The sequence below is a fragment of the Mandrillus leucophaeus genome, unplaced genomic scaffold (assembly GCF_000951045.1).
Source record: "Mandrillus leucophaeus isolate KB7577 unplaced genomic scaffold, Mleu.le_1.0 Scaffold567, whole genome shotgun sequence".
NCBI classification, from domain to species: Eukaryota; Metazoa; Chordata; class Mammalia; order Primates; family Cercopithecidae; genus Mandrillus; species Mandrillus leucophaeus.
In genome coordinates, this window is record NW_012106108.1 from 725837 (window position 1) to 749906 (window position 24070).

At 35.9% G+C, this 24070-nt stretch overlaps 1 protein-coding gene across 3 annotated transcripts in view; it reads right to left on the reverse strand.

Annotated features, from left to right (window-relative positions):
* CYYR1 (cysteine/tyrosine-rich 1) overlaps positions 1-24070 on the reverse strand; it is a 119202-nt gene that overhangs the window by 9142 nt on the left and 85990 nt on the right. For 2 of the 3 annotated variants that reach the window (XM_011998313.1, XM_011998312.1), the window contains exon 3: positions 4936-5093. In XM_011998313.1, coding sequence (XP_011853703.1) covers positions 4936-5093 — 158 coding nt within the window. Of the gene's footprint in view, positions 1-2272; positions 2818-4935; positions 5094-24070 lie in introns of those variants that run through there. The other variant, XM_011998314.1, reaches the window with a different exon arrangement.

Sequence of the window (24070 nt, forward strand, 5' to 3'; positions counted from 1 at the left end):
ACTTACTGCCTTACATACGCTGTACGTAATAAAGTGTCTCTGATCGCCCTATACATAATGAATTGTCTCTGATCCCATCAAAGGCTAGCCCCTCTACTTGTGTAATGAATGCCTTTCTGCCTCAGACTTAAGGATGCTGATTTTCAACAATCCCTTCTATCTTCTATATTCATGAGTTTCCTCCTTTATCTTTACCATCAGTGTACTTGCAAAATACAAGTCACTACCATCTGGATTTCTCAATAAGAAACAAACAAACAAACAAAAAACAAAACAAAACAAAAAAACCCTCTTGACTTAATGTCCATCTCAGTCTTCTCTAACCATTTTATAGCAAAATTTTGTACTTGCTAGTTCTACTTCATCATATAATATACTCATACATTTTGTCTGCAGCATTAATTCTGTAGCCATAGTTAATATGACATCAAAGAAGTTTTTCTCAGTTCATGTTTGAATTCTCTGATTTGTACTAAAAACGTTTGCCTGGGCAAAGACTTGACCACGTTAATGTATCCATTTTGTTTCATTCCAGTGTCTTCAAGGTGAAGCCATTTTCCTAGTCACAATATTATTATAGAGAATCTTTCCAGTATGCATTTTTGATGTGTAAAGAAGTTACACATCAGATGAAGGTTGTTTTTTAATATTCAGTACAAACACAGACATTTTCTTTAGTATGAACATGAACTTGTGATCTCTAAAAAGGTTTGATGAGTACTCAAACTTCTTCTCATGTCATTGCACTTACTAATAAGGTTTCTGTCATGTGTGAAATCAGTGATGCAAATGGGATATTTATTTCTTAATGAAGTATTTCCAAGAGACTTGGAAGACTATAGGCCAGTTGTTTTATTGAATGTCCCTCAACTTGGGTTTCTCAGATACTTTGTCATGCTGAGATTTAGGCTGTGGTCTTCCAGGTGGAACCTACATACATGAAATTGTGTTGTCCTCAGAGTAACACACTCAAAGGTGCATGATCTTTATCTGTCCTTTAGTAACTGTAAAGTTACTATTTTTCACCTGATAACTGACAAGAAATCTGGTGGACACTTTAAGACCTGCAGATATCCTTCTCAGCACATTCTCTTCTAGATTTAGCATCTGTTGATGATTTTTGACTAACTCTTTCTTTATGATGGTTTTAAAATAATTTTTTTTCAATTCTATAACTCCCTTCTACATTTATTCTTTGACATTCTTCTGTTAGGAAGAGCCCCCATTCCCCTCTCCAATTGTTTGCCTATCCTATCTATCATCTGTCTGTCTATCTATCTATCTATCTGTCTGTCTGTCTGTCTGTCTGTCTATCAATCAATCAATCAATCATCTACCTACCTACCTATATCTATCATCTATCATCTTCAGAGGACTCAATAATATACCTCAAATCTCAATTTTCTTGATGGCACTGAATCTCTTGCTTTTCTTTTGTTAGCATTTGACTTTTATATCTTTGCCAAGCCTTTTGTTACAGTTTTACTGTATCATTTTCTTTCAGATGTGTAGATCCCAAACCTGCTGTAAGACAAGGGTTAATATGATCACTTTCCTTTGTTTACACTGAAGTTCTGAAAAGTAGTTGAAATGGAAAACTTGAAAATTCTTATCTTCATGTGGACAATTTAAAAAATAATTGCAATTAAAGAGGACATCTGTTCATTCTACCCAATATGGCAAGAATGAAAAACTTTTGGAAGGTCACTGTCCAACATAGGGTCAGTGATGACAGCTGAATGACACTGTTTTCACCTTGTGTAGAGTAATAATGTTCACTTTAGGGCTCCCCACTGTACACTTTCACCTTTGCTAAATTATACTCTCTGCATTTATCTGACCTGTGGGCTGTAGGACTATACAATAAGTTGGGTTGTTATCTCAATTATCGTAGGGTTAATTAATTAGTGTGGGTAAAAGCATTTTGTGTTTCCATAGATAAAAGACTTGAAAAATATTCAATACTATTATGTGTTGCTTCTTAAACCTTTAAGCAAAAGCTTAATTAGCGACTTTGAGAAGGAGATGAGATGTAATCATGCACATTATGTTTTGAAGACCTAGTCTTTTTGGCCGTAAAAATGTTTTCAGCATGAGGTTCATTATGTTTCTTCCATTATTCAGTTCTGAGAAGAATGCATTTAATAAAAATGCAACATATTCCTGTGATCTGAAAGTATAAATGATGCTACTATAAAGTTTAAAAAACATGTTTCCATCTGCTAAGTGAAATTTCAAACCCAAGAAAACATGTGACCTTACATTACTATAGTGACATTTAGTATCTTCTAACTTTATTCAAATTTGAACTTACAGAAAGGTAAAATAAAATATTAAACATTTTATAAAAATATTTAAACATTACTTTCAATTAAACTTTTTTGATCAAGCTAATAAGTATCTAGAATGTTATCTGCAAAGCAATTCTTTGTACCTTCTCTACAATTGATGTCTTTGCTTGACTTTCTTGGGTTATGGGTAGACCAAGGGAAAAAATTGACAGGTATAAATAATAATAAAAATAATTCCATTTATTTTTTCCCTTATATTCCAACATCTTTACAGTAACCCTATCAATATTCTTGCAAGTTGGGAATACTTGAAATTGCACGTTGCTTTTGTAGTGAGTACATTCCAGGGTAAAACTTAAAGTCAGTTCCCTAGGATATTGATATATGATTAAATCAGGTCTTTTCATAAGTTGTGTTCGTCATTCATTCAGCTGAGTGCCCATTATGTGCCAGGCCTGGTCTTACATGCTTGGAATAGAGTGTTGAACAAAATAGACCAAGATCTCTTCCTCATGGAGTTCATATTCTAGGAAGAGGAGATGAACGATAAACAGTCAACATAATGATTAGCTAAATTATACAATATCTTAGAAGATTAAAAGCACTCTGAATAAAAAGCAGAGCAGCACAAAGAGAATTGGGATGCTGTCAGGAGGGATGCATTACAATCCTAAATAAGGTGATCAGGGCAGACTTCATTCAGGAGGTGACCTTTGATTAAAGACTTCAAAGAAGTGAGGGAATCAGTATTCTAGACAAAGCCCTATGGTGGGAGTGTGGCCTTGTGAGTTCATGGAACAGCAAGGGAAAAAATGTGGCTGGAGGCAGAGTAGCCAGGGAGACAGTAGAAAAAAAGGAGGCCTGGGAAATAAAAAGAGCAACCAATTCATGCAGTACCTTGAAGGCCTCAGTAAAGAATCTGCCTTTTACGTTGGATAAAATGAAGAACCACATGCTTTAGTGCCTCCTCTGCGGGAAATGGGGAACCACTGGAAGATTTTGAGCACAGGAGTAATACGATCTGACATCTACTTTAAAAGGTTCACTCCGGCTACTGGGTTGAGAATAGACCCCAGGGGGCAAAGGGCGGATGCTGGGAGAGCAGCCAGGATGTTATTAGAGTAAAGGAAGTGAGAGCTGAGGAAGTTCTCCAACTGGGGGAGTAACAACATCTACTTCTCACTGTGAGAAGTAGTCAAAATACTGTATTTTGAAGGTAGAGCCAAGAAGTTTTTCTGGTAGAGTACATGGTTTCTGGTCTGAGCAACTAGAAGGATAGAGATGCCATCAAGTGAAATGGTAAAGGCTGTGAGTGGAGAGGGATTTGGGGGGAAATCCAAAACTTGGATCAGAAATCCAAGTTTAGACATGTCAAATTTGGGATATTTATGAGACACTCAAATGGAGATGTTCGATAGGCACTGGGATAAAATGACTTGGTTTGGACTGGAGATATATAACTTTGGGAGGCATTAGCATATAAATGGCACTTAGTACCCTGAGGTTGTAATACTCAATACAAGCAAAGAGGTAAGTGTCGATACAGTATGGAAGAAAAGACAAGACTGACCCATCAAGTACTCCAGTATGAAAATATTATAGAACAAGAACTGACAAAAGAGGATCAAGAGGAATTATCATACTCATATTGATCTGAAATTTGCTGCCTCAAGTTGAAGATGATAGAGGAAAAAAAAGTTGACAGAGGAAGGACAGTACAGGAAATTAATACAAATACAAAGCACAGTTACATGTAGAAGGTACTCTGTTCTTTTCCTATAGAGACAGAGAAAGAAAAGACATGAGTGTGGATGGGAAATTAACTTCCTCAGGGTGTGTTAAATTTAGAACTTGCCTGCCTTTTATATGTCAAATTGTACATGCACAGATTGACTTAGAAAGCATTATTGAAATCCTTTAATGCAAAATGCAGTATTTTGTTTATGAAGTCACATGTACTCAATATCTTTTTATATACGGAACTTCTAGCATATTCTCAGTAAATATTTGTCAAATTATTAATATATTACCCGTGCTCTTTGTTGAACTTTTTTTTTCTTTTGTAGTTTTAGTAGAGACTGAGTTTCTCCAAGTTGGCCAGGCTAGTCATGAACCCTTGCCCTGAAGTGATCCAGCCACCTTGGCCTACCAAAGTGCTGGGATTACAGGCGTGAGCCACTGTGCCTGGCCTGTTGAGAATTTCAATATCATGTTTAAAGTTGTTCTCTTGACGTAATGAAGATATATGAAAATTTTCTTCAATACTTTTTCTCAAGACATATGTATCTATTGGATCAGATGCCAGTTTATTGAGACATACATTATACTTTATAATTACTTGTCAGTACTCACAGCAGGTAGACACAGTGGGTGTGAATTGCCTATTTATCTTAATTCTGGCTGACTGGCAACTGTAGTCAATGAAACAAACATTGAAAATATGAATATCTTCAAAAAAGAAATGGATTGTATTACTTGGATCTAAATAATCTTGATTCAGCTAGAACTTCAATCTATATGTACCTAGAAATACCCTATGAAATTGGAGGTGTTTTAGTGACCATCTAGAATGTTTCCTTCTCTCTGTGAGGAGCAGAGGATAACTAACAAATCTGAACCTTCAAGAGTCAACAGTTTAGCTCACCAGGATAGGAGGAGACGGTATTGATGTGAGTTGTCCTGAGGATGCCCACGCGGGTCGCCCTGTGGTTCTTCATGCACATGCAGATGCATATGGCAATCCCAGCAATGACTCCCATGATAAATACTATTCCAAAAACAATGCCCGCAATTGCAGTGCCCCTAAAAAGAAAAACAAGTACATTTACTCGAAAGGCTTGTAAGCATTCTTTGGACTTTCTAGTACCGCTCCATGATTATAGAACAAGTGTTTCCTTACAAATGTTCTTAAGGATAATTTTTTTTTTAACCCAGAAGTTCCCTGAATTGGTAAAGCAAATAGTCTGTATTTCAATAGATATGAAAAAGTTATAAAAATCCTCTTCTGGCACAGTTGACCAACTCACCATTCAGATTCTGGTTCTTAAAATTCATGGTTTGATACAAAGCACAATTCATTAGATATGCTCTCCAAAGTAACAATTTTAAAAACCATCTGCTGTGTATCTAAACAGTAAATAATTTATCTATTGGGCATAGCATGCATGTGTTTAATGAAAACAACTTGGTAGATGTCAGAAAATTAAGGGAAATTTAACACTCATTCCTGATTAACACTCTTCATAGAACAAGAATATTTGTTTCTTAATAAAAGAAAACCAAACCAAACTTCATATTTTTAAACTACCCAGAGAACATTATGACAAACAAGTATCCCATTAAATTCAGGAAGAATGTAAATAAAACTTCGATTTCTACTAATGTTAATGGTTTCTTTCCCCTAGAAAGTTTTAGCTCATGCAACAAAACCATAAATAGAAAAAAAGCCGAACAGCATAAAAGAGTCAACATTATGATTGTTTGTGGGGAATATAATTTGTAGGTATCTACATTTTTCCATTATTTTGAAAAGCAGTGGGGGAATCTTTATCAAAATATAAATTTTGACCAAGAAGCATCATTTTTAGCAATGCTCCCTAAGGAAATATAGCATATGAGCATAAATATTATAACAAGGATGTTCCTCACAGTGTTGTGGCTAATAGCAAAATAGAAGAAACATCCTAATGTCCGTAAAAAGAGGACTGACAGAAAAAAAATCATCAGAAAATGAATCTTACCTATTGATTAAAAAGGTCAAGAGATCCACGTGGATTGAAGTGAAATGTTTATGATACATGGTTAACTTAATAGTGATGCTATTACTATTGCTAGTAATTCATATTCATTCAATTAATTAGTGTTAGCTTCCGGCTCCATCCATGTGCTTGCAAAAGACATGATCTTGTTCTTTTTTTATGGCTGCATAATATTCCACGGTGCATACGTGCTACATTTTCTTTTTCCAGTTTGTCGCTGATGGGCATTGAGGTTGATTGCACGTCTTTGCTATTGTGAACAGTGCTGCAATGAACATTCACATGCATGTGTCTTTATGGTAGAATGCTTTATTTTCCTCTGGGAATGAATTAGTATTAATTGAATACTAATTCAATTAATTAGTATTTTCAATACTTACTAGTGTTGAATGCTAGTAATTAGTATTGAATGGAAAAGCAAGTATTAACAGGATGCTACCAGTAATAATGGAATAATTGCCATGAGGTAAAACTGTATTTCTATGTATCAATAGAAATACTATATTATCTATAGTGATCATCTTGTAAATATGGAAAAATAAAAATATTCACTTTCTCATTTGCATATTCACCAAAAGCAACCACTTCAACCCTTTCAGTTATTTTTTCTAATGCCCTTTCTCCTATTTCTCAATATTATTATTACATTCTTTAATTTTTTTGATTTTACTTCTTACAGTATTTGGGAATGTAGATCTCTCAGACAAGCTTTATCGCTGGTTAAATCAGTCTTCAGTATTTACATTACCATAACTTTGCTATCTGTTGAGCCAAGCAATGAATCCTGGTTACCTTTTACAAATTATTATTGCATTTCTTTTACAACTTGTAATTTTTAAACAATTTCCATGAATTTTAATTTTTCCACATACATATTGATATCTGCTCCTTGCAAAAATTCCTAGAAATCTTTCCCACATTATCAGTAGCTTTTTCTTACTCAAACACAGTAAAATAGCTTATCAGTTCTGTTCTGTTCCCATGACGATTTCCTTCTTACAGCAACTAAGACTACTGACTGGTTGTTCTGAACCTGGAACTGTTCTCCTTGATCCCTGTTTGGTGGTCCTCACATTTAGTTTCTGGACCCAATTCTTGCTAATTCTTGGTGAACTGCATTGTTTGTTGAAGCACATTCCTGAATGGCTTCTTAAAAATGGACTCAAAGGAAAGTAGATTTTTCAAGTCTTCGAATGCCTGAAAATGACTCAATGCTTCACTCTCACGTGACTGATAATTTATCTATGTATGAAATTCTAAACTGAAAGACATTATTTCTTAGAAATATGAGGGCATTGCTCATTGTCTTCTAGAATTTGGAGCGGCTGTAAAGAAGTCCCATGGCATTATAGTTACTTTTCTTTGTGTGATACTGTTTTTTCCTTTTCTGTCTTTCTGGAAGTTCTTAGCATTTTCTTTTTACTCTTGGCATTCTAAAATTTCATAATGTGCCTGGATTTAAAATATATATATTTTGCCAGGTCCTTTTGATTCTTTATGTTCAGAGGCTCATGTCCTTCACTTGTTGAAACTCTTCCATACAATGTTAATTTTTTCTTCACTATTTTCTGTGTTCTTCTTTCTGGAAACCCATTCTGAAATAAGCTTTTGAACTTTCTTGATTGATTCTCTAACTGTTTTTTAAAATCCTTTTTAAAAAACTACTTTCTGGAGAATTTCATTGACTTTATCTTCCAAAGTTCTACTAAGCTTTAAATTACAGTTATCTTATTTTTAATTTTCGGGTGCTTTATCTCATCCTCTATTGCACTCCCCTCCCTGTTTTCATTGCCTGTGTTTCTTCCATTCATGCAGTGTCTTAATCTTTGAAAGCACCAATGATATGTTCTTTGATACTTTCTCCACTGTTTGTATTTCCTCGTCCTGTCTAGGTTCTTTTTTATTGATTGTTCATTTGATCTCATTCACGTTTGATGTTTTCTTCAAATGTCTGGTGATCCTTGAATTCTCTCCTATTAAAAAAAAATGCTTGAAGTAGCTACTTGGAAGTTTAGTGTGCAAGCCAGAATTTGACAGGTGAACTCCAAGGAACAGGACAAACTGAGATCAGTCCCCATAGATCTTTTCCTTGGGGCTATTCATTTTTCTCCATGAAAGGATTCTCCAATTTCATACTTGGGGAGCATCAGCCTCACTGCCGGTATCCCAGAGCTTGGAGTTTTACTTGTAAGGATACGAACTTTTATGAAATCCTTATGCTTTCATCTCAGAGACCCAGTCTCTGGCTCCACTTTGACTGCTGTCTTTTGGGTTACCCTGTGGAGGCTTACAGGTTTAAGTCTTCACAAACCATTCTTTGTGGTGTAAAAGCATGATCTCTAAAGGCAGATCACCTAGGTACCAACTCTAGCTGGGGAACCTTGGGCATGTTGCTCAACCTTTCTGCGCCTCAGTTTCCTCATTTATAAAGTGAACGTCAGTTTGGTGCTCATTTGACTCTCCTCCCAAATTTCTTGTCATGAGTCTTGTGCTCCTGGACTTATCTGTTTGATAAATAGGTCCTTATTCTCAGTGGTACCTGAACATCGATCCTATACTTTTCTGGGACTGGCCATAATTTCTTACCCCAAACCATTGGGGCCAGATCTCTCTCACAGTCAGAAATGTTCAGATTTTGTAAAGAAAATACGTACACTACACATCGTAAAATATACCCAGGGGCAACTAGGACAGCATCTTGAGAACATTTATATTCCTACAGTGAAGGTGGGAATATTAACGCTGTTAGATTATATGGGGACTAGACAAAAGCCCCAGGTTTGTTCAGGTCAAGTCTGGCCACCAACTGACCTTCCTCTGCAATTCTGAAATCCTCAGAAAACTCTGAAAAGTGAAAGTGCACATAAGGGATTGTGAAGCTGTATTTATACTTTCCAGAGGATATTTTTCTCTCTAACACTTTTCCCCACTCACATACAAAAATACAATGCCATTAGGAGTATCAATAAACTTCTTTAAAATACTTCTATAGGAATTTTTACTTTGTTATTAAGATGGCAGAATGTGAGACATATTTGGATGTGTTGCTATTAGTAATTAAATAATAGCAGAGTCTAGTAGTTTAATAAATAAGTCTTTTCAAGAAAAAAGATCTATGAAAGGAGATAATTTGAAGTAAGAAAACTAAAAGTAATCTGGAAATTTCCTTATTGTAAGTTTCAGGTCCAAATAAGATTAAACTGGAGGACTTAATTTATGTTCCAGAAATAATCAATGGCCCAGTTATTCAGGCACAGAGTTTCCAAACTATGCGTTATGGAAGCTGTTAAGATATCAAATTGGGGCATATTTATATTCATTAATTCTTTTCTTAAATAGAGGAAAGTAGAAAATTAGTCACATTTTGTTTCCTTGTTGGCAGCTCCTGCAAAAGTGCCTGCTCTTGAGGTCAGTAATGAGGTTGCAACTAATGTATTAAATTAGTTTTTTTGATTAAATCATGATGTTGGTGCCCTTGATCCTTTGCTACCCATTAGCAGTCATAAATTAGTTATTTAAGACATGGCAAGTATAAAATTTACAGCAATATTTACTTTGTAATTAATAAAAAGAAACAATAAACAAATAGTAACCTTCCTGCATATAAATAATTGGCTCAGTCAACTGTTGGAAAGTGAGAAGCTATTAATTTGAAAAATCTGGCATCATTAAAACCTTGAAAAAATTTCAGAGAATGTATTTCTTTTAAAGCAACGCTTTGCAAGGTTTGCACATTTTCCTCTCCTTTTAAACTTTTATTTTAAAATAATTATAATTTCATAGGAAGTGTAAAAAGAGTACAGAGAGAGCTCATGTACCCTTCACCCAGTCTCCCCAAATGGTTACATCTTAAGTAACAATGGCACAACATGAAAAGCAGGAAATTGACATTACTGTAAAGTGTATGTATAGTTCTATGTCATTTTAACACATGCACAGAGTCATATAACCACTACAGCAAGCAAGGTACAAAACTATTCCATCATCACAAAATATTTCCCTTGTGCTATTACTTTGCTTTACGGTCATATCCAACATGCCTTCTCTCTGCCATCAATAACCCCAGGCATCACTAATCTGTTCTCCATTTCTGTAATTTAGTCATTTCAAGAAGATTATACAAATGGAATCATACAGCATGTAAGTTTTGGAGATAGTCTTTTTTCCCTCAGCATAATGCCTTTGGAATCCATTCCAGTTTCTGCCATGTATCAGTAGTTCATTCCTAGATGAGTAGTAGTCCATGATATGGCTATAACACAGTTTGTTTAACCATTATTTATTGTAGGACATTTTGGTTTGACAAAGTTGCTATAAACAGTCGTGTACAGATTTTTGTGTGGACATAAGTATTCATTTCTCTGCAATAAATGCCCAGAAGTGCAGTTACTGGGATGTACGATAAATGTATGTTTGAGTCGTAAAGAAACTGCCAAGTTATTTTCCACAGTGACTGTACTATCTTACATTCCTACCAGCAAGGTATGAGAGATCCTCTCTGCATCCTTGCCAGTATGTAGTTTCGTACATTTTTTTTAGCTGTTTTAATAGATAAAACATTACATGTAGTGGTAGTTCGTCATGGTCTTAATTTGCATTCCTGTAATGGCTAGCAAGGTTGAACATCTTTTCGAAAGCTTATTTGCCATTCATCTTCTTCAGTGAAATGTCTACCCAAGTCTTTTACCCATATTCTAATTGGATGGCTTGGTTATTTTACTGTTGAGTTTTCGAGAATTATTTGAGTCCTTTATAAAATACATAGTTGGCAAATATTTTTACTGGTCTGGAGCACATCTTTTCATCCTCTCAACAGGGTCGTTCACAGAGCAAAGGTTTTTAAATGAAGTCTAATTTACCATTTTTTTCTTTTATGGATTGCGCTTTGTGGTCATATGTAGGAACTTTTCACCAAGCCCTAGGTCCTGAAGACTTTCTCCTACGTTTCTTTCTAAAAGACTGATTGTTTTACATTTGATATTTAAACCTATGATCTATTTTTGTTTAATTTCTGTATGAGGTACTAGATTTAGGTTGAGGTTCATTATTAATAGATTATTTGGCCTGTGGAGAGCCAACTACTTCAGTACTATTTGTTAAAAGCAGTCCTCATTCCCCCATTGCATTGCTTTTGTACCATTGTCAAAAATCAGTTGGCTTGTATGGGACTGTTTCTACGTTCTAATTTAGCTAATTTTTTTTTCTTTTTTTGCAAAATGAGATTTTATAATCAAGATATTAAACATATCTGTGGTGGCTGAAATAATCATATGAAACTGTCTTTTATAACAAAGCTCGGAGATAATATATTTTATTCCACAAATAGTTTTTCATGAGTAAAACAAGATTCTGATAATGTTGCCATGTTACAGTAACACTTTTAGGCTTAGCACTGCTATACAGCAGCTTACTAGTTACCTTGATGTGGTTTTGCTATTAATATTAAATAATGTTTACAGAAAATAGCAGATATGAAAAGTACACCAGTGTAATATTTCTCTTCTTCTTGGATATGACCCAATTTACAAATGCATTTTATAAAACTGTAAATCAAAGGGCTTATGAATATTCTATGTAATAATTTAGTAACAGCAGTCCCAATAAAATAGAAACATTAAAAAGGCCATGCAGATATTTGACATCTATATTGTTACCTATATAAAAAGTGGGGAAAATTCTAGAATATTTTTGTTAACAGAAACTTTCATAGGGAAATAAGAGTTTGAAATAAAATACCTTTACCTTTGAAATAAGTCAAAGGTAAATGTATCAGAAATTTCTGGAGAAAGTAACCATAACTTCAAAAGAATAAACTTAAAATGGGTTTATTTCTTATTAAAATAAAAAAATAAATTTTAAGTGAAGCTAAAACATTTTTATCTTTTGTTATAAGAAGGGAATATTTAGTAGACTTATTTATTTGTGATGATACACATGAGATGAATTAAAGCAATGATAAAAATCCTATTCCAACTATAGGGCTGAAAGTCGACTACATACATGAGAATAAATCTTGACAAAATTGTATATCAGACCATCCTATTTCCTCAGTAATTCATTCTTTTGGCCAATTCATTAAAATATTATAATACCCTTGAATACAATATTTTATTATAAAATCATTGGCAATTTTAGTAACACTTTGACTTGCTTAACTTAAAAATAATGCATTTTCTTCTCTGTTGCTTAAATAATTACAGAAAATAATAGAAAAACAAACTCAATAGAGTATAATTTTCAGTATTAACAGTACTTATATTAATCATAAGATCTCAGAACTATCTCTATTTCTTTTTTTATCTCTGTGAATCTGGTTACATGTACATCTATGTATATGTGTATCAAATAAGAAGACTATAATTTTGAATAGTTAAATTGTTATTACATATTGTTACTACTGCATGTGTAAAATGCTTAGGAGAGTAGGAACACCAATCCGTGTAATTTTTCCAGTAAGTCTACATTACTTGCAAAAAAAAAAATTCTGTAAAATTCTTAATAACTTCACTCAACATATCCTCTTTCTTGGGGCTTCAGAGATAACTTCTTTCTGTTAGCCTCATGATAATAAAACTAGAAACTAATATCTCTTTGAATGAATAAATTTACATGATTTATTGACTCAAGCCCCATGACAGAGACAATTGTGTACTCCAATATTCATTTTCTACATTTTCCTTGATACAAGAAGTCTCAGGGTTGACTAAAATAAAGACTACATCTTTCCCTCCCTCCTTCCCTCCGTCCCTTCCACCCTTCCTGCCTTCCTTCCTTTCTCTCAGACAAGGTCTAACCGCGTCACACAGGCTGGAGTGCAGTGGCTCACTGAAGTCAACCTCTGGGCTCAAGTGATTCTCCCACCTCAGCCTCCCCAGTAGCTGGCACTATGGGCACACGTCATCATGGCCAGCTAATTTTGTAATTTGTCTAGAGACAGGATTTTGCCATGTTGCCTGCTGGTCTCCAACTCCTGAGGGAAAGCAATCTGCCTGCCTCAGCCTCCCAAAGTGCTGGGATTGCAGACATAGCCACCATGCCTGGCCAATACTACATATTCCAGGTAGCCTTACAGCTAGTGTTGTTGTTTTTTTTTTTTTTTTACATGATAAGTTTTGGAAAATACGTTGTGATAAAATATTTTGTGTCAATTCTCAGGAAATCTCCTTAAAAGATGGCTGGAATGGGATTTTTCTCCCATTTTCTATCTTACCTTCCTTTCGGCTTTCTGAAATAGGAGTGTAATGGCTGAGCTCTAGTCTCCAAGGTAGACCATGAAGACAAGAGCCATATCCTAGGGATGGAAGAGGTATGAGTTTGATGGAGTTTGTATCTCTAATAACAACAGGGAGATGCTATATCAACTCCCATTTCCTTTGCGTGAGAAACAAAACTAGTTTAAAAAAATTATTAAAGTCTCTGTTATTCTAGTTTGAGTGAGAACATGTGTCTGTGTGATATGCTACCCAACTGAATCTTACCTAATACAACTCCTTTGCCAAAATTGCTCTACAGTTTAAACGAAAACAAATATTTAATGTGGAAATGACAGTTTTAAGGAGCATACAGGTACACTGCCATACTCCTTTGCCAAAATTGCTCTACCATCTAAACCAAAACAAATATTTAATGTGGAAATGGCAGTTTTAAGGAACATACAGGTACACTGGGATCCTGTAGAAAAGTTCTAAAAATGCATATCAGAACCAGGAAAGAAAGAGACTGCATTCAATTTCATTAATTGGGATTGTTCTTCATATCTTATGTAGAATTAAATTTTATGGCTCAGTGAGAGATCTTCAAGAAATCTATACATTACTTTGATGTCAAAGTAGTATACAAAATGAGACTAAAAAGTGGCCTTGAATATGTTGTAGATTGTAGCACGATCTACAGAATAACACTTTATCCCTAGAGTTCAATGGTAAATGCTTTGATGGATGAACAACAAGTACCCTTTAAGAACTGCCTGGTTTGCACTTATTTGCACTGACCGAGTTTTCTGAACAAGTGCCCAATTCCTACCTGATTTTGTGCCAATATAGAATTAATGAGAGTCAAATACATATGATTCAAAAATGGTCATATTAAAAAATCAAACACGATTTTTCAGTTTTCTATAAGGTTTGATACACATGCATACACATATTGTTTGTATACATATAATATATATTATATATATAAGATATATATTTAACTGTGTGGATACCAAATGTCATTATTTGGTTAGTTGTCAGTACAGCTTTGAGACTGCACAACACAGCATACCACATGTCACAATCTAAATGCAGTAAATCATAGTTACAGAAGTTTCTAGAACATTTTAATGATATGTACATGAAAGTGATTCATTTAACTGTTTATTTAACAGCAATATTTGGAAAAGCAGTACTGACTCAGTAGTACTGAAATAGGTATAATTGTATCCCTGATAACAACATGGAGATCTATACCAACTCCAGTTTCCTTTGCATGAGGGAGAAACAAACTCGTTTTTGAAAAACAAAACACCTTATATGTTTGATTTATCCCTCAATCATTTTGCCTACAATTCTAAATGACTACCACTGGATAGCAACATTCACGACTTCACTCATTATAATATATTGAGCAGCTGGGGGCAGTGGCTCACACCTGTAATCCCAGCACTTTGGGAGGCTGACGAGCACTGATCCCTTGAGCCAGGAGTTCAACACAAGCCTGGCCAACATAGTGAAACCCTGCCTCCACAAAAAATACAAAAATCAGCCAGTGTGTGACACACACCTGTAGTCTCATCTACTTGATAGGATGAGGCACGAGAATCGCTTGAACCCGGGAGGCAGAGGTTGCAGTGAGCCAAGATCGCCTCACTGCACTCCAACCTGGGTGACAGAATGAGACTCTGTCTCAAAAAAATAAAAAGGAAAAAAAGAAATATATATTGAGCATCAGTATGTGTTGGCAGTATTCTGCATACTACGATACAAAGTTGAATGATACATAATATTTGACTTTAAGGATTTTAGAGCTATGCACTAGATAGTAAACAAAGAGATTTTGAAGGTCAACTATCTCCAGGCATAGAAGACTATGACAAGACAACAATGAAATTATTTGATCATACTCAGCAAAAGAGAATTGGTTTTCTTTTTAAAGTATAAATATAATACACTAAAGAGAGTAGTAATACTTTCTTAATGCTTTTTCTTGGTTACATGTAACAGGTTTTTGAACCAGAGAGTACTTTAGGGACACTGAATACAACTCACATGTTTTGATGGTAACAAAACCAAATATGCCAGGAGCTAAAATAAAATAGTTGCCAAAGTTCTTCCAGCTAGTTTTGTGCTACAGTTAAAACTGGAGCTTGGCAGTCCTAATTTCCACCACAGAGCTGAGTAGATTGCAGTGGCCTACCTTGCTCTCATTTTCTTATCCACTCAACAAATGCTATGGAGTGCCAGACACTCTACTAAGCACTAGGCATGTAAAGATGAAAAAATTCTACTTGGGAAGTAGAGAAAGAGAGGAGAAAATAATTTCTGGAATGTCTGTGAAATTTAAGCTCTAAGACCTGATGACTGATCCAATGGGGCAGTGAGTGAAAGGCAAGAGTGTAAGAATGCCTTCCCTATGGGTGATTGCATTCTGCCACACAATACAGTCTATCAAAATGTGTTGAAAAGAAAAATATGAAACCTGCAATTACAAACTAGAGTCAAATAGACACAACTACTGCACACAGGCTTTCCTGCCCGTCTCATTCCAAACCTGAAAAATCCTCAATTGCTTCTAGATACAATACTCTCATTTATAATGCATTGGCATGGTTCACCCTTTTGAAGTAACCTTTGCCAAAACTTCCCACTAAGCTAATTACCTTAACTTGCTTATGATGATTACTTTAGACAGGACTTTCTTTTTTTTCTTTCTTTACCTTTTTGTCATGCTTTGAGTGGAAAAAAAAAAAGGTTACAAACTAGTTTTTTAATAGTGACTACAAGGATTTCTATTGAAAGGCCATTTGTTGAGATTTAAGTCCTGAGAGCATATAAGACTTAAAAGATTGAATGCGATTATGAAAATTCAGAGCTAATACTCTTTCATTTCCATTGATTCAAAGATGGAGAGTTTCAAATAAATATGGAGGCTCATGCAGTCAATGACCTGGCAGAACAGCATCTACTTTTTGGGGGCAGTTGGATATTTAAAGATTTAATAAGGTTCTAATAAAACTCAGGTTGATACTGGAGATTGTAAACCTTTCCAAAGTAACTGCTGAAGAAGGTAACAAACTGTGATGGCATAGTAGACCCCAGACAATGAGTCCACGTGCCTAACCCAGTGTCTTCTCCTGTGGCTCTACTGATTGCTTTTGTCTACACACTATAAGCTGGCCTGCCCACCCAGGCCACTGTGATCCTTTGCCTGGGTCCTCACAAGTTCCCATTCTCTGCTGAGACAAGCCTGTGATTGATCGCTGTCTGCCAGGGAGATCTCCTGTTCTGGGGCTGTCAGTGATTTGCCTGGTTCTGACATTTATTATCTGCATACAACTCTCACAAGCCTGAGGCTGCCCAGACCCAACAGTTCCTGCCCAGTCACACCTTCTCAAATGTCTTGCTCACAACCTCACCTTTATCAGCCTGATGTGATTGATTGGCGCTGTCATACTTTGGCTTCCTTTTAGGGTCTAGGTTCATGCTCATTAAAATTCACAAGCAACCTATTTTCATCATAGCATCAATATCATTCTCTTTCACTATAGATGCTGCTAATACACAGCTCCAAATAGTTTCTGAGTTTTATGTCTATCCATTAGATCTCAATCTCATCTTATTCCAGTAGATACAATCCCAGAGAAGGAACGTGATTGGCCTAGCTAGAGTTGGGAACCTACCTTTATATCAATTCACGTGGCCAAGGCCAGAGATACTGTAATTGGCCTAGCTTTAATTAGATACCGGTCCCTAGACCTGTTATTTGTAACCACTGAGAAAGACATGAAGGAAATAGAGGTGCTCAATTTAGTAGCAGAAGCAGGGGAATTGGCAAACAATGACACAGACATTCATACACACTGCAGCTTTGTATGGTTGGCATTATTAGAATTCTAGGTTCAAGTTTGAGTCTACAGATGTGAGCTAGAATTATAAAGAATGAATGACAGAGACAAATACCCCCAAATCTCAGTTCCATTTATCTTTCATCTAAACATATAAGTGGTACCACAAAGTCCTGGGCAAGTTTGCAGGAGTGAGGCTATGAGGAGTTCTAGTGGCCATCTGTTCTGGCAGATCATATTTCAAAAAAAAAAAATTAATCTCAAGGTCAAAGAGAATAATAAATTATGCATCATGAAACAATTTTAAAAATCTCTAGCTGAAAATTTAAGGAAGACAAAGACTGGGAAAGACACATGCATACGCATGTAATTACAATGCATAGGATTAAATGCAAATGGGGAAGTGCAAACTAGGTTCTGTGACAGCAGACAGTACAGCATCTATCCAATGTGTTAGCATGTGTGAGAGTGTGTGTGAGTAGAGATTGGTTGTGTGAGAGAGAGGTTGTGTGTATATGCGTGTGATTGGGAGCTAACTGAGGGAGTTAACCCTTTCTGAATCCTAAAGGGTTGATGAAATTAGAGCGGAAGCACAGTGCAGATCAAAAGAACACAGAAATGCCATAGGAAAGTAATATATCATGATGTGCTTAAGGGACCATGAAAAGTTGACAGTTGCTGGAATAAAAAAGAGAGGTAAGGCTGGAGAATAAGCAGAGGTTTGGGTGGGGTCTGCTAGATAAGGAATGTCTTTAATGATACTGTAAAGAACCTGAACTTTTTATTGGAGTTCATGGAAAAACAAATGAAATGGTCTAAACATGGATAAGTTTAAGGGTAACATGGAGAGTGGATTTGATGGGTACCAGACTATATCCAGGCATTCTAATTAAAACACTGTTTTAAATATCTGGACAAAAGATGGTAAAAGACTTAACTTGGCAAAGGCAGTTGGACAGGAAAGAAGGTGGGGAGAAAAGAATTCAGGAAAAACCACTGAAGATAGAGTTAGTTGTGTCTTAAAGTTATCAAGTTCAAACTCTTAAAGGACTATTATAACTCTATCCTATCCCAAGTCACCCAAAGCTATTGGACACTCCTAGTATTTAAAAGTCACTAAGTCTGGAGGAAGTTTATTCCGTTGTGGAATAATACCCTGAATGTGTGTGACATTTTAAGGTAAATTTGGTCTACTAGATCTCTTACTGCTCCCAAAGGAGTGACCTCTGGAGAGGGAAGGTTCTGACACCTTGTAGGAAAGAAGGGATGGATCAGGCCTGGAAAGGTATCACAAGGAGTGCAGGAGATAAACTTTGCTTACTGTTGTTGCTTACTGGTCTGACTTTAACCACCTTTGTTTTCCAAAGATGAACATGTTTGTAAAAGGCATGTCTACTCTTTAATACTGCATTACACAAACTTTTAGCATAATGAGCATGCACAGATAGGAAGTTTGCTTTACTTGTCCTATCAATGGACTCTTAATTGTCCTTCTCTGAAACTAATGTTCTTAAACTTCGGTTAAACATAAATTAAAAATAACAATCTTTGAGTTATTCTTAGATTGCTTCCTGCAGTCTGATCTTTCCATCCAGGTCTTTGTGCAGTTGGAATCTAATTGGATCAGACAATGCCCAAGGTTCCCTCCAGCTCCCTAGTACCACAGCTAATTAGCAGAAATTCTACTTTAATAATACAGTTGCTGCAGGTCAAGAAAGAAAAGCAAAGCAGAAGTGGAAATCTCAGCTTAGAGAACATTGAAAAAAGATTAGAAGTGAGTTAACTTTTGGTGTGATAATTAATTACAGTCCAACAAGAACAAAATTCTATGAATATTGACTAGCTGTAATTAACCCATATTTATTCACAGACTTATCTCCCCCAACATCACCTCCAATTCTGAGGGGGGGGGGGGAGAAACAGAATATCTTCTTCCAAGAATTCTTATGTATTGCCAAGATAAGCAACAATCTCAAGTCTGTGGAGATGTAATAATCATCAAGGTAATAGTAAATAATATAAATAATTATAACTGCATGTACTCATTCATATTATCTAGCTAAATTTTAATTATTTCTAATTTGGAAAGATATACCTTTGTCTCAAAAACCTTGGCAAAAGAGAGGGCTATACCAGGACACTGTAGTTGGTATGGAAGATATCTTACGTGAATTTTTTTTTCCCTTAAAAGGGTAACAGTTTCAGAATATGTTATGCATGTATACACGAACTGGGACTCCACATTGTGCCCCATAAATATATGTAATTACTATTTGTCAATTTTAAAAGGAGAACAAAAAAGATTTAAAAATCAGATGTATTTTTAGAAGCAGTTCTTATAATGTGTTTGAATGTTTCACTGTATTCTTTGAAATTCCCATAGGCCAGGGTGCTACTTACTCTTGTAAGAGTAACGTGTTACAGGGAACTTACCGGAGAGGAGATTTACGCCAGGGTTGAGCCATGGGAGTGATGGTTCTTACACCACAACTTTGTTTCTTTTCTATGTTCCAGAAGTCAGACAAACTGAATTTTGTTTCATGTACCAGGACAGGCAAAAGGAATGAGGAACAGCCTGAGAAATGAATGTTTTTCTACCAGAGGAGCAGAAAGTTAGTCAATATAAGCTGTGTAGACTTGGAGAACTAGGCAACCTGCAGTTATTCACATAACTTATATTGCCTATGTTGACAGGCAGAATAAGGAGAATTACGGTCTGGGCTATCACTTCAGATAGAGATTCTTCTGATCACATTAATGCAGATTGGGCAGAGAGAGGTAGATCTAACAGCGACAGGAATTAAAGGGGTAATAATCTTTGGGTCCACAGATCCATCTAAGTAAAGTGAGTGCTAGCAGCAAGCTTGCAACAGTTAAGACTTGCCAATTATCTGCGCGAGGCTCCATTTCCGAGCTTCCCATGCATCTCAGAAGGGCCACGTAACTAACTTTTCCCGACAGACTTAAAGGAAGTGATGTTTACTTCCTGTCACTTCAGTAAAGTCACGTTTACTTCTTGTCACCTCCAACTGCATTGGAGCATTGTGTAACCGGGCATTGTGTGATCCAGTTAGACTCCAACTGCACAAAGACCTGTTTCCACTTCAACCCTTGTGCTCCCGGAGCAGGTCTGTGTGACTGGGAGCAAAGGATTCTGGGAGGGCCAACCCACAATATGGAAGGAGGCGGAGTCACACAGTCTTAACTTGAGGGAGAGCCATACGGGTGAACTGTTGACGTGATCAAGAAATGAAGAGTATTGGGCTAAGCCACGGAGATTTCGGGTTTGTTTCAGCAGCATAATCTACTTCACGATTAAAAGAAGAGGATGTGGATTCCAGAATCTTGTTATCGAAATGGGATATCAAAGGGATTTAAATTCAGGAAACAAAATGGAAGCATTACTGTGGTGAATATCTGGAAATACCACATTAGAAGGCAGATGAAACTTCCAAGGACTTGGGTGTGGCTGTTAGACTTCCCCAGTTATTTAGCTGAATGGGCAGGGCAGGGCACCGGATTTGGTAAAGAATTTGAGGGCCAAACCCATTTTGTCTTGGAGTGAAGGCTGTGATCCTCAACTCTGGCTTCAAGTTAGGTTTCAGTTAAATCACAAAAATGCTGATGTCTGGGCCTTAAGCCAAATCAATTAAATCAGAATCTCTGGAGATGAGATCAAGATACTGTTATATTTTTAAAGGTACCCTAGTAGTGCTAATACATAGCTAGATTGGGAATCTCTGAGTTGATGTAACTAGAGGCAAATATTTTCACCAAGGAGTCTGAAGCTGCTTAAGAGCTTTGTCTCAATAGAAATTTGTTTAGGAAGCCTAGGACAGAGCCCAAGGGAAAGAAATATCAGGTAGATTCAGATGTGTGGAACTGGAAAAGAAGAATATTTTAGCATCAGTGTCTCAAGAACAAAAGAGATAGTGACTTAAGTTGAAATATTTCCATCAACAGAGATTATATAAAAGAAATACTGTTAATGAATATTACTATTATTTTCTTCTCAGTCTACTAAATGCATTTAAAATATGGGAAGAAATTATGGATGTACAAAATGAATATTTAACATAGATTCATTTTTTTTCTGGTAAATATACAAAACTAGTAAACATTAACAAAATGTTATAGAAATAAGATGCTGAACAGTCTTTTCTGTTTATATATAGCCATTGAAGGATACGTTTGATTATATGAAAATAGACAGGTCAGTGCATCCCCAATGGGGAGAATAGTCTAGCAAGCTAGAAATTTTCAAATTTGTGTAGACCCAGATAAATAGAATATTTACTGATATTTATCCAATATTTATAGAATATTTATGCAATATCCTATTGCTGATCTAACCCGCATTCAGCAAGGAAGATCAGTTTCCCACCAGATGTGGGTGAATCTTAATGGAAAGGTATACATTAATTTCATTCAGTCATTTATAACTTTTACTAAAAAATTTTCCTTGTTTTTGGAACATTAACATCTAGTAGGATGACAAACTTGAAAATATCTGCTGGTAATGAAAGATATTTATTGAACAGTAACTTATTATTTAGTTTTAACAATTTAAAAAGGTTACCAAACAACACACAACTTTGCTACACTAAGTTGCACTTGTGCCAAAGTTTTAAAATTTTTTTTACTTGGAATCAAGGTCCACTTTCTAGTAACTTTGTTCCTTAAAACATCCTCATATTTGGTCAGATTTAATTCGAAAAGGGACCCTTTCCTACTAATGTACCCTCAGCAGGAAATCCAGATCATAAAAATTCCAAGGAACAACATCAATAACTTGTTTTATAGAAACAGTTTTGGATTATGCCAATCAATTCACCAGTCCATGATTTCAAAGATTGTTTCATCAATCTTGTATCATTCATGTCATAGAACATAAAATAAGCCTTTTAACAAGAATTTGGATTTGATTCCACAAGAAAGACAAGGTCATTTTTAAAAAGCAAATCAGCTAGCAAGAGTGCTATGAGAAGAATGCCTACAAAGAAAAATGGCTATAGAGCCTTCAGCCCTATTCCATAAATCTTGACTTTTATTTTTCCCTTCTGCGTCTAGGAGATAGTTTGCTTCTTATATTATTCCCTAAGGGAGGTTCCAGTACCACATGGGGCTAAGAAATATAATTTACTCTTTTACTATTTGAAATTCAAGTTATTAAAGTACCATGGACTCAGTGAAGTATAACTCATATCCATATGACCCACCTTAGAAGGAGTCATACACACTGCCTCGTACAATGATATCCTAATAATGTAAAACTAACAATTTTGGGGAGACTAATCAATTTAGAATCAAAGCCCCTCTATTATGTTGCAAAATGCTTACAGAATGCACATTCATTTCTACATTGAAAGACAAGTGACCATTTCCCTTCAGCAGACTTGTAAGATCAATATGTATAAATATTGATCTTATGCCCTCTATTGAATTAAAGTTTGAACTGTGTGTCTTATTCAGGTGACATATTTCATTTGTGTCATATGTTTTTATTTGGTTTGAAATTTCAAGAAGCTAAATTTGGTGTCAGCTTTCCAAGATTTCTACCTTTTACATTTGCTAAGTTCTTGCAAAAGAGTAAGGAACACATCTCTTCATGTATTCACTTACTACAGATGAAGTACCTAGTCAGTATTTTTCTAGGAGCTGTGGATTCAACAGTGATCTAGAAGGTGTCATATTTGGCCTCTCCCAGGAAGAAAGACAGATAACAAAAATGACATCTTATTTGAAGGCCCTATAGCCATTTTTCTTTGTTGGCATGCTTCTCATAGCATTCTTGCTAGCAGATTTGCTTTTTAAAAATGACCTTGTCTTTCTTATAGAATCAAATCCAAATTGTAAAGATGTTAAGGAAGAAGTAATTAAAATGATATTTGAAAGATCAGTTAGTCAAGGAAGAAGAGAAAGAGTATTCAAGGAGAGGAAACAACTAGTAGGAAGGCAAAATAGCACAGGCCTGTTTTAAGAGAGAAAAGTTGAAGACAGCAAGTTCTGTATTCAGCTTTGGCGGTAGGAGGGTGTTTGACTAATGTGCTTGGAGAATGTGTGAATGTGGTTGGAGAATTAAGTCTAGCTTATGAAGGGTCTTATGAGCCATGCTAACATGAAAACTGGAACATAAGAATAACAGTGGCAAGAGTAGAGCTGTTGTTTTAGTCTATTCTCACGCTGCTATACCGACATACCCAAGACTGGGTAATTTATAAAGCAAAAAGGTTTAATTGACTCACACTTCTGCATGACTGGGGAGGCCTCAGGAAATTTACAATCATGGGGAAGGGGCAGCAAACACGTCCTTTTTCACATGGCGGCAGGAGACAGAAGTGCTGAGCAAAGAGGGAAAATCTCCTTATAAAACCCTCAGATCTTATGACAACTCACTCATTATCACGAGAACAGCATGGGAGTAACTGCCCCCCAAATTTAATCACCTCCCACTGGGTCCCACCCACAACACATGGGGATTATGGGAACTACAATTCAAGATGAGATTTGGGTGGGGACACAGTGAAACTATATCAGGTGTGTTTCAAAATGATATTCGTAGAATGAAAAATAGATAATGAACGTCAAGAATGGAGACAGGGACACCAGTTGGGAGGCTGCTATGGTAACTGATGTGAGGAAAGGAATGGTCCCCAAAAAGATATGTCCGTGTCCTAATTCCCAGAACCTGTAAATGTTAACCATGTTTGGAAAGAGTCTTTGCAGGTGTAATTATATTGAGAATCTTGAGGTGTAGGGTTCATACTGGATTACCTGGGTCGGCACTAAATACAATGATGAGTATTTTTGTAAGAGATACACAGGCGAGATGTGACAGACAGAAAAAGAGAAGGCCATGTGACTGTAGAGGCAGAGATTTCAGCATAAGCTGAGGAATGTTGACAGCACCAGAAACTGGGAGTGGTAAGGAAGGTTTTTCCTCTAGTGATTCCAGAGGAAGTATGACTCTGCTGACA